Source organism: Staurois parvus, unplaced genomic scaffold, assembly GCF_062004578.1.
Source record: "Staurois parvus isolate SC_StPar_1 unplaced genomic scaffold, SC_StPar_1.0 ptg000096l, whole genome shotgun sequence".
NCBI classification, from domain to species: domain Eukaryota; kingdom Metazoa; phylum Chordata; class Amphibia; order Anura; family Ranidae; genus Staurois; species Staurois parvus.
This window is the reverse complement of record NW_028317892.1, coordinates 14,065,137-14,079,342: the sequence shown is the minus strand read 5'-3', so window position 1 is coordinate 14,079,342 and position 14,206 is coordinate 14,065,137. Positions and strand designations below refer to the sequence as shown.

The following is a 14,206-nucleotide window of genomic DNA, read 5'->3' as shown; positions in this document are numbered from 1 at the left end:
GGTGTCAGTGGGAGGAGTATTGTCTTGTATTGTTGGGAGGAGTAGTATCCCAATGGCCAGATAAAGGCAAGCAAAGGGCCACATCCGGTCCCCGGGCTACAGTTTGGAGACCACTGCTTTCTAGCTACAGTTGCAAGAAAAAGTATGTGAACCCCTTGGGATTACGTGGAGTTTTGCATGAATTGGGCATAAAATGTGCTCTGAACGTCATCTAAGTCACAACAATAGAAGAACACAGTCTGCTGAACATAACACTAAACAAACATTAGATGTTGCCATGGTTTAATTGCACATAACATGTAAACATTCACAGTGCAGGGAGGAAAAGTATGTGAACCTTTGGACTTAATAACTGGTTGACCCTCCTTTGGCAGCAATAACCTCAACCAAACGTTTCCTGTAGTTGCAGATCAGACCTGCACAACGATCTGGAGTAATTTTGGACCACTCCTCTTCACACAACTGTTTCAGTGTAGCAATATTCTTGGGATGTCTGGTGTGAATCGCTCTCTTAAGGTCATGCCACAGCATTTCAATCGGGTTGAGGTCAGGACTCTGACCGGGCCACTCCAGAAGGCATATTCTGTGCTGTTGCAGCCATTGTTTTGTTGAATTACTTGTATGCTTTGGGTCATTGTCCTGTTGCATCACCCATCCTCTGCAGAGCTTCAGTTGGCGGACAGATGGTCGTACGTTTTCCTGCAAAATGTTTTGATAAACTCTGGAATTCATTTTCCCATCAATGACAACAATCCGTCCAGGCCCTGAGGCAGCAAAGCAGCCCCAAACCATGATGCTCCCTCCGCCATGTTTTACAGTGGGGATGAGGTTTTGATGTTGGTGTGCTGTGCCTTTTTTCTCCACACATAGTGTTGTGTGTTCTTCCCAAACAACTCAATCTTGGTTTCATCTGTCCACAGTATATTTTGCCAGTAGTGCTGTGGAACATCCAGGTGCTCTTTTGCAAACTTCAAACGTGCTACAATATTCTTTTTGTACAGCAATGGCTTCCTCCGTAGTGTCCTCCCATGTACTCCATTCTTGTTTAATGTTTTCCTTGTTATAGATGTGTCAACAAAAATGTTAGCATGTGCCAGAGATTTCTGTAGGTCTTTAGCTGACACTCTGGGATTCTTCTTTACCTCATGCAGCATTCTGCGCTGTGCTCTTGCAGTCATTTTTACAGGAAGACCCTGCCTAGGGAGAGTAGCAACAGTGCTAAACTTTCTCCATTTGTAGACAGTCTGTCTTACCGTGGACACATGAACATCAAGGCTTTTGGAGATACTTTTGTAACCCTTTCCAGCTTCATGCAAGTCAACAATTCTTGATCGTAGGTCTTCTGAGAGCTCTTTTCTGCGAGGCATGGTTCACATCAGACAGTGCTTCTTGAAACCAGTAAACCCAAAACAAGTGTGTGTTTTTTAAGGGCAGGACAGCTGTCAGCAACACATCCAATATCATCACACTGATTGGAGTCAAGGTTGGCTCACTCCTGGCTCCAATTAGCTTTGGGAGAAGTCATTAAGCTAGGGCCTCACATACTTTTTCCTCCCTGCACTGTGAATGTTTACATGTTATGTGCAATTAAACCATGGCAACATCTAATGTTTGTGTAGTATTATGTTCAGCAGACTGTGTTCTTCTATTGTTGTGACTTAGATGACATTCAGAGCACATTTTATGCCCAATTCATGCAAAACTCCACGTAATCTCAAGGGGTTCACATACTTTTTCTTGCAACTGTATGTACCTATCCTGTGGGCAGAAGTAGGCAGGGCTACTACCACATGCATGCTGCCAGGGTAGTACCAGGAGAGCTATTTTAATGGGGCTTTTTATGCAGATCTATAGGTAATCCTCTATACTTGCAGGATCTTTATAGGCATAAAACAAAGGAAGATGTTCTAGTATTGCAGAGATAATGTATACAGTATACTGCAGTTTTTATATGCCTTGACATACTCTTTAAAGGCATAAAGCCCTATTCACACTTTTGAACTGGGCCATTCCCTATTACATGAAAGAGTCCGATTTGGGGTTCCCAGTGATTAGCCGCATGCAAGAGCCCCATTGAAAGCAAAGGGAGGCCAACAGCTCCCATAGCTAATCACGGCAGCTTGCATCATGGAGTTATTGTGTAAATGATCGGCCCTGGAGGCAGTTTGCATCCAAAGCACATCATTTGTAGGCCATTGCTGCTTGAGTGATTACATGTGAGTGGCTGGGATTAGCTATGGGAGCTGTCAGCCTCCCTTTGCTTTCAATGAGGCTCTTGCATGCGGCTAATCACTGGGAACCCCAAATGGGACTCTTTCATGTAATAGGGAATGGCCCAGTTCAAAAGTGTGACTAGGGCTTCCGCATATGGCTAGTCATTGGGAACCCCAACTGGGTCTCCTGCATGAACAGCCCCATTCACAAGTGTGAATGGGGCCTAAACCTTCCTACTTGCACCTTTTGTATTTCACCTGCATAAGAGTAAATCTTCACATTCCTTTATCAGAGATTTCTGTTTGTGTGGAAACATGAAGCATGCAGCACAGCATTGCACAGGTTAATGCACAATCTCTGTCTGTAATTTAAGAACTGACACTTCCTGTGAAGATACTACATATCCCACAATCCCTGGATCTTTCAGTCTAGTGTTCTGCTGGTAAGAGCTAAACAGCAATTAGATTTGACAGAGGAAGAGAAATTAATGAGAATGAGAAGCTGGGTTTACAACCATCCGTAAAATTAGAGTTTGAAAAATACGTCTATTTACAAACTGTCTGTAAATGTCCATTATAGACACTGGCTGCTGTGGGGTTAGCTCAGGTGGGGGATCTCCTTCCCTGGGACAAAGGTAGACCGCACAGCAGGCTTTTGTCAAAATCTGACTGGTTGTCAGCTTTATTTAAAAGGTTTGCAGAAAAATAAACAAAACATGAAAATAAATCCTTGCCATCCAGGCACTAACTAAACAAAAGGCTTTTCCTCTCTCAGAGGTGAAGGGCTTCTCCCTGTCACCAAAATAAAACAAAAAGCAAACCTTTTCTTGTAGGTATAGTCCATACACACAGCTCTCTCAGAACACCTCTCTGAGTCCCAGGCCACGAGCAACTCCTTGTTCCAGCCCTGCCCTTTTTATACCACCTGTTGGTGGAGATCAGTGGAGTCCAAACTCTGGTCCGGAACCACCTGCTTAACTGTGGCCCCGAAAACCCGGAGTGGACTCCACCTAAACGGTCAGGTATGAGCATATGCGAGGTGACACATAGCGTCCCTCTATCACCTCGCCGTTCATCCTGTCACACTGCCCAGAAACAAATATGTCCACAGGGTGCTTCGGAACTGCACAGGCGCAGTTCTGAAGCCAGCCGGGCTCAGGCAACACTAATCCCTGCCCCTCAGTCTTGGATTGTCAGCGAATTATGATCACACATAGACATATGCACGTTGTGTCCTGCCTTTTTTGGCGTTGACTATTCGTTGACCTACACAGGAGGTGGACCAGAGGCTGGCTGGGAAGGACATGCACAGCGGCGGTATATCTCATCTTCTCTGGGCTGTAATGACTGAAAGGACGGTGAACACTGGAAATAGTGAGGAGGGGCCGGAGGATGCTGTGAGGGCAAGGGAGAACATGACAGCAAGTAGCTGAGTGTATGGGGGATTCAATGAATTGGGGGTGTTCTATAGAGTGTGAGTGTCCAGCTGCTGGCTGTACTACAAGTCCAAGCATTCCATGCTGGCTGAAAGCTCTGTGCAGCTGCTGGTCACCTCACCTGGTGTCCCTGCACTGGACATCCTTCTCCTGCTGTGTGAGGCCTCACTTGTCACACTGACATCCTTCTATAGGACAAGCAGAGGGAGTATCATTCATTGAATGGAATTGGCCAAGTGACTTAAAGAACCTATCATTAATCTACTTCATTAATGTTAAGACCTGATATAAAGGGGAACCATGATGTATAGGGGAATGCAGTGAACTCTAATGTGAGGGGGGGCTCTGGTGACCAGAGACCACCTTACATCGGAGTTCCCCTGTACATCAGAGTCTGCAGAATTCCCCCTTACATCATGGTCCACAGTGTTCTCCTTTACATCAGAGTCTGCAGGGTTTCCCCTTAAATTATAAGAGGCAATTGTGTGGACCCTGATGTAAGGGGGAATGCTGTAGGCTCTTGTTTAAGGGGGGTCTGGTGACCGGACATCAGAGATCCCCTATACATCAGGGTATACGCTTTACACTGTATAGAGGAACTCTGATGTAAGGGGGTCTTCAGTTGCCAGAGCCCTCCCCCTTACATCAGAGTTCCCCTATACATCACGGTCTACAGCGTTTCCCCTTACAATGTAAGGGGGAACCCTGTGGACTCTGATGCAAAGGGGAACTCTGTGGATTCTGATGTGAGGGAGAAGTTTGTGGACTCTTATGTAAAGGAGAACTCTGTCGTCTGATATAAGGGGGGAACTTTGTTGACTGATGTAAAGCAAAGCTCTGTGTACACTTGTATACGGGAGGGTTTTGGTGATCAGAGACCCCCTTTCCTCAGAGTTTCTCTTTACACCAGAATCTGCAGCATTTCCCCTTACATCAGAGTTTTCCATAAAATCAGAGTCCACAGTGTTCTCTTTTACATAAGGGTCTGCAGAGTTCCCCCTTGCGCTGTAAAGGGGAACCCTGCAAACTCTTGTTTGTAGCTTAAATAGTGACATTTGCACTATAAACTGTCATTTTGGCTAACTTTTTGATCTGTCAGTAAAAATGTGGCTCTGTCTCTGGATATGCGTTTCCATCACATTAGCACTCCCTCCCACATCTGTAATAAATACAAAGGAAATGTCAAGGCATAGATTAGATTCTATGTGACCCGGAACAAGACGTTGCTTGTACCTTTAGCAAACACAGACAAGCTAGATGAATGAATACATGGACATTGGGGAATCGGTCAGTCATGACAATACAAGCTGCAACCACATGTGGACCCATCATTACAAGATAAGGCAAACAACATGCGCAATATCCACTAACACCTAGTGAAAGCTCAACTTCACCCAAAAGGGGAAGTCCTGCTTGTTTGCATCCCCCCACTGATACATTTGGCACTTTTGGAGTGGGGAAGCGGGTTCTGGGTTTTGACAGGTACCCGCTCTTACTTCCGTTCAGATTGCTATAGCGATGTTTGGTCACTTCTCATTCCCCCCGCAGCCTTCTGGGACACATCACAGGTTCTAGAAGACTGTGGGACTATCAGCAAAGCACAGCATGGCTCATGCATGTGCAGAAGGAAACCGGCCGTGAAGCCGAAAGGCTTCACTGCCAGTTTCCCTTACCTAAGCTGCTGGCACCTGCACCCGAAGCTGACTGAAGAATCAGCTTGGGTGAGGACATCGCTGGATCCCTAGACAGGTAAGTGTCCTTATAATAAAAGTCAGCAGCTACAGTATTTGTAGCTGCCTTTAATTTTTTGGGGGGAGACTGCAGCTCCTCTTTAAAACAAAAACATAACATGACTTTAACTGCTTTCCCGCCGCCCTATAGCAGAATTACTGCTACGGAACAGCAGGGCTGTGCAAAATCACATATATATACGTGATTTTGCATTTCCAGGTAGGGGGTGCGCGAGCCACGGGCACCCTACCTGCGCTGCTATTCGTGGCCTTGGCTGTCAATCACCAGGTCCCTTCTGGTGATTACTCGCCGGCGCCTGGTGATCACGGAGCATTACCGACGGAGGGAGAGAACTGTATGTAAACAATACAGTTCTCTCCCGTCAGCTCCTGCACGCTGCTTTGCATGGCTCAGCATAGCATAGCCATGCAAAGCAGTGTGCTTACAGTTGAAAGCACAGACAGCTTACTGTAAAACAGCACAGTTAACCCTTTGATTGCCCCAGATGTTAACCCCTTCCTGCCTAGTGCCATTAGTACAGTGTCAGTGCTTTTTATTAGTCCTAGATTGTAAGCTCGAAAGAGCAGGGCCCTTGACCCCCTCGTGTTTTGTTTTGTTACTGTATTGTCTCATGTACTGTCCCCCACTATAATGTACAGCGCTGAGCAAACCTTTCTGGTGCTATATAAACACTGTATAAGAATAATAATTAGCACTGATCACTGTACTGGTGTCACTGGGCAAGTCAGTCCCCCCCAGTGTCAGAATGCCCGCCACCGTGCCACTATAACTTGTGATCGCCGACATTACTACTAAAAATAAAATAAAAAATCCCAGTATCCACAGTATACCGCCATTTGTAGATGCTAGAACTTTCATGGAAAACAATTAATTTACAGGTATTGGGATTTTGTGTAGCAGAATACATTTTGTCCTAAATTTATGACTAGATTTGATTTTTTTTACTGGATATGTTTTATAGCAAAAAGTCAAAAATGTTGTTTTTTTTCTCAAAATTGCCATTGGTTTATATATATAGCGCAAAATAACAACTGCACAGGCGATCAAACACCACAGAAAGAAAGCTCTATTAGTGGGAAAAAAGGGCGTAAATTTAATTTGAGTGCAGCGTTGCATGACTGCGCAATTGTCAAAGTACTGCCCGTAATGCAAAAAATGGCCTGGTCAGGAAGGGGGGGGGGGTAAATCCTCAGGAGGACAAGTGGTTAAAGTAATGCAGCAAATGGCTTGTTCAAGAAGGGTGGGGCGGTAAATCCTCTGGAGGGCAAGTGGTTAATGTAATGCAGCAAATGGCCTGGTCAGGAAGGGGGGGCGGTAAATCCTCAGGAGGACAAGTGGTTAAAGTAACGCAGCGCCGTATCACACAAAATGCCCTGGTCAGGAGGGGGGGCGGTAAATCCTCTGGAGGGCAAGTGGTTAAAGTAATGCAGCAAATGGCCTGGTCAGGAAAGGGGGCGGTAAATCCTCAGGAGGACAAGTGGTTAAAGTAACGCAGCAAATGGCCTGGTCAGGAGGGGGGCGGTAGATTCTCTGGAGGACAAGTGGTTAACATAATGCAGCAAATGGCCTGGTCAGGAGGGGGGCGGTAAATCCTCAGGAGGACAAGTGGTTAAAGTAATGCAGTAAATGGCCTGGTCAGGAGGGGGGCGGTAAATCCTCAGGAGGACAAGTGGTTAAAGTAATGCAGTAAATGGCCTGGTCAGGAGGGGGGCGGTAAATCCTCAGGAGGACAAGTGGTTAAAGTAATGCAGTAAATGGCCTGGTCAGGAGGGGGGCGGTAAATCCTCAGGAGGACAAGTGGTTAAAGTGTTCAATGCCTTTAACAAATGTGGACCAAAGCTATAGTGGACATTAGTAGTGTCAGTCCAATTCTGCCACCTGGTGGTTCATGTGATAAGTGCACACTGGCGTCTTTTTCCACACAGAAGGCTCTCCATCCGCCTGCCGTCGGTCTCCTGGTGCAGAAAATGAACTGGCTCCCGGAAATACACACTTGTCCTCGTACAGACGGTGAGTGTCGTCGCAGGCTCCAGTTTCTCGGTTCTCTCAGAACACTGTCACAATGGTTCCCTACAGGAGCCTTTTCTGATAGGGTGTACCAGCTCCCCCTAGCGAGCACTAATGGTATGATCATTGCGGCGCGCCCTTGTGACGTTCCGGCTACAACGATGTTATTTGAAAGAAACGTTACAACGGTGTCCCGCAATGAATAAAATATCGTGCCGGACACCGGAACTGTGTGGCTGAAACAGGCATGGAATTAGAGGGCGCCTTATTAAAATAAAAGATGGCACCTTGTCGCTCTGGAGTGACGTTGCAGAAGCTCCTCCCCCCAGGTAAGCGGCGCAGCGTACGATGTGTGTTCGGTGACGTGCCTGTGTCTGTTATCTCATCACCCGGCGCCTGTCGTTGTCCATTGAGCGGCGATCGTAGCATCGGCGGGGACGACACCCGGGGCGGCGGTGACATGTTCCAGTGCCCTGCTCCTCCACCCAGGCCTCGGCTGAGAACGGTGATAGGCTGCCTGTAGCGGCGCCCTCTACTCCCCCCCCCCCCCCCCCCGCGCCTGTCTCCGGTGAGCGGGATGAGCGCCACATCAAAGAACAGTCCGGAGGAGCGCCAGGAGGGCGGAGCTGGAGATGACTCCGCGGAGGAGGAGCCTCCGGCACAGGTCAGCCAGCTACCTCCTCTCCCCGCCCCTGAAGAGCCGCACATGGACTTCCCCGAGTCTGAGGGCCTGCCAGTGGGCACTGGGAACCTCTTCTACTGGCTGAAGGACAGATGTTTGGGCCGGGGGCTGTGTGTGGACCCAGCACGGGACAATTACAGGACCATGACCAGCTTGTACAGTTCCATCCAGCCGGCCGACTCTGTCAACCTGAGCACAAGGACACATGGGGCTGTGTTCAATCTGGAGTACTCCCCTGATGGGTAAGGGACGTTATTGGGGTGCATGTAAACCAGGGAATGTTATATCTGCTAGTAGCCACATCATCCCATCACAACAGACACCTGTCATCCACACAGGCACCATGAGTCTTCACTGGGATTTTCCTAATCTGGGTATCAATGAGATCATCAGTGCCATCTATTGCCTGTAATGTGGTATTTCTCCTGAAATACCTCAATCAGGAAAAAATACCACATTCTTGCCACTAGATGGCACTGAGGATCCTGGAGATGAAACGTATTAGTAGACCTCATGCACACTCCATATTTTTAATGCTGCGTTTAAGGGCGTCTGTATTTTTTTTTTCTACCTCTGAACACCCCTCCATGTTAAGTCTCAATGTACAGGTAAGTGTTGGAGACAGAAAAACCCCACTGCCAGTGTCCAAGAGCAGAAAAAAACATTTCCCATCCAAACAGGCATTTGGTGAAGGAGTGTTAATATCGGTGCCGAGAATAAATTATTTTCCTGGCCAATGAATCAAAATAATGCTCAAGTGCTTGATGATCCTAAAAACATTACATACGTTTACAGGTGTCAAGCGGGTCTTTGTTTTTCTCTGGCAAAGCACCGCTGTGAGGAGGAGCGACGCCTAGGAGAGATAGCGAAAACGTCTGTGAGGCCCAAGCATTTGTGGCATTGACATATTCCAACAGCAGCTTTTTGATACATAGACCCATTAGTTTAAAGCGGAGCTCCACCCAGAAGGGGAAGTTCCACTTTAAGGACTGCTCCCCATTAAGGATCAGCACCTTTGGGGCACGGGGGGGGGGGGGGAGCGGGTACCCGAATTTGACAGGTACCTGCACCCACTTCCGATCCAATCGCCTAGGTGACCGGAAGCGGAAGGTGTCCTCCCTCCCTGTAGTCTTTTGAAACGTGACAGGTCCCAGAAGACTACAGGACCATTCATGAAGCGCAGCACTTCTTGCACATGCGCAGTGGGTACCCGGCTGTGAAGCCGAAAGCTGTCACAGCCGGGTGCCCACAATGAAGATGCCGGCCTCCTGGAATACAGTACAGCTGGTAAGACGGGCTGCCGGGGACATACCATGGGACCGAGGGACAGGTAAGTGGCTGTTTTTTAAAAGTCAGCAGCTACAGTTTTAGCAGCTACAGTTTTTGTAGCTGCTGACTTTTATTTTTTTGACAGGATGAGTGGAACTCCGCTTTATAAGAGAACACTTTTGGTTATCTGCCCTCTTATAACTAGGTAACAGTCAGGACTTGTCAAGTCTTGCAAATTTAAAGGAGAAGTTCACCTTTCATGACACGTTACATCCATATTCAGGGTGTAACATGTAATGATAGGACCAGCCCCTGCTCCACTCTGACAGCTAGCGGGGGATCTTCTCCACCCACTAGCTGTCAAACCTTTTTAAAAACATGGCTGTGTGTGGCTCTGCCTGCCCGGCTGCGTCACTTATTCACAGCCCTATGTGAATGAGAAAGCTACAAGTCCTGACAGTCTTTGCAGCTGTCGGTTTGTAGTTCTCAATGAACTACCACAGTGCTGTGAGTGCTGTGGTAGTTCACTGATTCTCCTGTCAGTGTGTATCGGCTTACTCATACGGGATGTACAGGCAGGCAGATACACTGACAGTCTGCAGGAGACCTGCATGGCACTAGCAATCTGCTGATCTCTGGTGCAATGCTTTACAGGCTCCTGCAACAAAAAATAAGAAATGTAGATTTTTTTAACTGCAAAAAAAAATATGCATTCATTATTTTTTGTCAGAAGGTGATCTTCTCCTTTTAAAGTGGCACTAAAGGCAAAACAAAATGTGATCAGGAAGGCTCTTTATGCAGAAGAGGCATACAATATTTCTTCTGCAAAATAATACACATACCTATTGGTACTTACCTGCCTGTCTGCTGAGTGTACAGTGAGCTGGGCATGTGCATGAATGACTCCTGCACCTGGAAGTGACATCATCCTGCACTTGCCAGTTAAGTGCCCGTTCATATATATGTGGATTGGATGAGGTTTGAACCGCATTCAATCCACATGACACGGGAAATAACAATTCTTCCTATGGTGCCTGTTCATGTATGTCCAGTGCACTGGTGGTGCAGATTCAGTGCGGTTTAACAAAAGAAGAGTCCTGTCCGGTTCAGGTGCAGATTACAGGATATTGACTCCTATGGGAACTGTTTCTAAACCTGACTTGTGTGAACAGGATAAAATCCTGAGCTGAACCGGTGACCAGCTACTGTGTCAATTAGCTGTGAAACCTGAGCTTCAATCCGCACCGCACATGTGTGACTCAGGCGGCTGAAGGGTGGCACTTGGAAGAAGCCATGGAGAAGACCTCACAGACGTTGGAGAGTTGGAGTAGCAGTAAGTATTCATACCTTTGGTTCCACCATACGGATAATGGTGCATTGCTTTAAAGTGGTATCTATCTATCTATCCATTCAGTCGTATCCGACCCTTGGCGATTGCATGGACCGTCACTCGTAAGTGACTTTTTCCATGAATTCTCTTAGCAATTATTTTACAAGGTAGGTTGCCAGGTCTTTCCCCAACCCCTGCAATGCAGGAAATCTCTCGTGGCCAGGGATGAAACTAGGACAATTTAGATAGGAGCCAATTAACCTACCAGCATGTCTTTGGAGTGTGGGAGGAAACTGGAGTACCCGGAGGAAACCCATGCGAACACAGGGAGAACATGCAAACTCCATGCAGGAGGCACCATGGTTGGGAATTGAACCCATGACCCAATTACTGCAAGGCAGAAGTGCTAACCACTAAGCCGCCCTTTTTAAAGTGGTAGTAAACTGCAAAAAAAAGTGCTAGTATGTACCACATTCCAGCATATTATGACAGAAATACCTTAAAACAAAGCCCTCCTGTGGGCCACTGTCACTTCTGACAGGGCTTCCATATTCATCCGGTCTTTCTTCCAGGTGCGCATTCTTTGACCACTTGAATAGCGGAGCCACGATGGTGTCACTTCTGCACAGGAGTCGCAGGCGCAGCACAGAGCTGTGAATCTGCTGCACCATCCATTCAGTGCACATGCGCATGTGACGTCACCGGCTGCTACTACAGTAAATATCTCAAGTGGTGCAGGTTTAGAGGATATTTATTGTATCTATAGGTAAGCCTTATTACAGGCTTACCTGTAGGTATAAATCAAAAAGCAGATTTCACTTCCATTTTAAGGCCCTAGTCCCATATTGCATAGTTGGAACGAGAGTTCTCGTGATTTTTCTTGCACAATTTTCCTTTGATTTTAAGTGTTGCACATAGGGCAGCCCATTCACTGCAATGTGCTACCCCATATGCGTTTGTCGCCCATGATGTTCCTACTCCTTTTTGGGCAACAAGCTGAGCACGATTTTTAAACGTGTTTCCTGCAATTGTCATGCGATTCTGTCACGTGGCAATCGCAGCAGAATCAGACTGTGGTTGGGGTGCCATTAAGAATATTGCCGTGATTTGGAATTGCGTAATGTGAATGGGACCTTAGAGTTGTCGCTGTATTCATCGTAGCTGAGTACATATTTGGTGCAAAAAATAAAAGATCAAGTTTTGGCTTTAGATACACTTTAACCACCCTTTCGCTGCCAGAATCTGCACTTCACTTTTAAACTCAGCTGGCTGGACCATTTTTGCAATTTTTCCATTGCTTGTTTATTTTTCCCTTACAGCTTTCAGAGTTTGTAAAATACCCCCCAAACCATATACACTGCTCAAAAAAATTAAAGGATACTTTTTAATCAAAGTATAACATCAAGTTAATTGAACTCCTGGGATATTGATCTGGTCAGTTAAGTAGCAGAGGGGGTTGATAATCAGTTTCAGCTGCTTTTGGTGTTAATGAAATTAGCAACAGATGCATTAGACTGGCAACAATGAGATGACCCCCAAAACAGGAATGGTTTTACAGGTGGAGGCCACTGACATTTGTTTCCCTGTGGGGAAAAATGTCAGGGGCCTCCACCAGGTTTGCTCTGTCTCCCAGCACAGTCTCAAGAGCATTGTGGAGATTCCAGGAGACAGGCAGTAACACTAGGAGAGCTGGACAGGGCCGTAGAAGGTTCTTAACCCATCAGCAGGACCAGTTTCTGCTACTTTTGTGCAAGGAAGAACAGGATGAGCACTGCCAGAGCCCTACAAAATGACCTCCAGCAGGCCACTGGTGTGGATGTTTGACCAAACAATCAGAAACGGACTTTGAGGGTGGCCTGAGGGCCTTTAGCGGGCCCTGTGCTTACTGACCAGCACCATAGAGCTTGATTGGCAGGTCCACCACTGGTGCCTTGTGCTTTTCACAGATGAGAGCAGGTTCACCCTGAGCACGTGACAGACATGAAAGGGTCTGGAGAAGCTGTGGAGAATGTTATGCTGTCTGTAACATCGTTCAGCATGACCGTTTTGCTAGTGGGTCAGTGATGGTCTGGGTAGGTATATCCATGGAGGGACACACAGACCTCTACAGGCTAGACAATGGCACTCTGACTGCCATTAGGTATCAGGATGAAATCCTTGGACCCATTGTCAGATCCTACACTGATGCAGTGGGTCCTGGGTTCCTCCTGGTGCACAACAATGTCTGGACTCATGTGGCGAGAGTATGCAGGCAGTTCCTGGAGGATGAGGGAATTGATATCACTGAATGGCTCCCACGCTCACCTGACCTAAATCCAATAGAACACCTCTGGGATATCAACCTCCAGGTTGCACCTTAGATTGTCCAGGAGCTCAGTGATGCCCTGGTCCAGATCTGGGAGGAAATACCCCAGGACACCATCCGTCGAATCATTAGGGGCATGCCCAGATGTTGTCAGGCATGCATATAAGCTGGTGGGGGCCATACAAACTACTGAGTACCATTTTGAGTTGCTGCAGTGAAATTCCAGTAAAATGGACTAGCCTGCTGGATAATTTTTTTCACTTTGATTTTCGAGGTGTCTTTGAAATCAGTCCTCTGTTGATAATTTTCATTTCCATCAAACGATGGGGCATCCTTACATTCTTAACACTTTACCAAGTCCATATCATTATAGATATCCAGCATGATATTTTTCCCCATTGAGATCTGATATGTTTTCAAAGTGATCCTTTAATTTTTTTGAGCAGTGTACACATGACCAGTAGAATAAAAAGAAGGTGCTACTGAATTTTAAGGCCCCATAATATATGCGCAAATGTTTATCAAAGCAATATTTTCTCTAAAAATACACTAAAATCATTATTAGCAAATTTTACAAAATTTCTGCTAAATATAAAAGCTTAACCTTATTATTAGCAGATTAAAACACAGCAAATTTTACAAAATTCCCACTAAATTCATACTAAATATAAAAGCTTAACCTGTGTTAATAAATAACAAATATTTGTAAATTTTAAATTGCGCCTTTTTGCGAAACGGTGAAAATCGAACATACGCAAAAATGTAAATTTCCAAAAATCTGAAGGTTTTCATTTTACACTTAAAGCTTTCAGAGTTTTTAAAAGACCCCCTAAACTGTACATTTTCGGAAAGTTTGCATGTGTGTGGGATCAAAGTGCGCAATTGCCTTTGATGCTAGCACTGTGGGACGGGGACACTTTCTTTTTTTTTTTTTTTTTTTTTTTAAATATTATTGTATTTTATTTTTGCTGTTTTTTAAACTGTTGCTTTCTTTTTTTTTTTTTCTTTGATCACTTTTATTGTTGTCACAAGGAGTGTAAACATCCCTTTATGACAGCAATAGGCACGTGACAGGTACTCTTTATGGAGGAATATGGGGTCCTCTGCCTCCTCTGCCCTCAAAAGCATTCAAAACACCAAGATCAATGGTGTAAATGCTTTTGATTGTTTGCTTGAAAATTGCGCCGACATCTGGATAAACCAGAAATTATG

The 14,206-nt window shown here is 46.0% G+C and overlaps 1 protein-coding gene across 1 annotated transcript in view; it reads left to right on the top strand.

Moving 5' to 3' along the window:
- The first annotated feature begins 7,592 nt into the window (after window positions 1-7,592).
- The window catches only part of DCAF10 (DDB1 and CUL4 associated factor 10), a 43,406-nt gene continuing 36,792 nt past the window's right edge, over window positions 7,593-14,206 (top strand). The window contains exon 1 of the mRNA XM_089670916.1: window positions 7,593-8,332. Coding sequence (XP_089527042.1) covers window positions 7,986-8,332 — 347 coding nt within the window. The 5' untranslated portion in view covers window positions 7,593-7,985. The remainder of the gene's footprint in view (window positions 8,333-14,206) is intronic.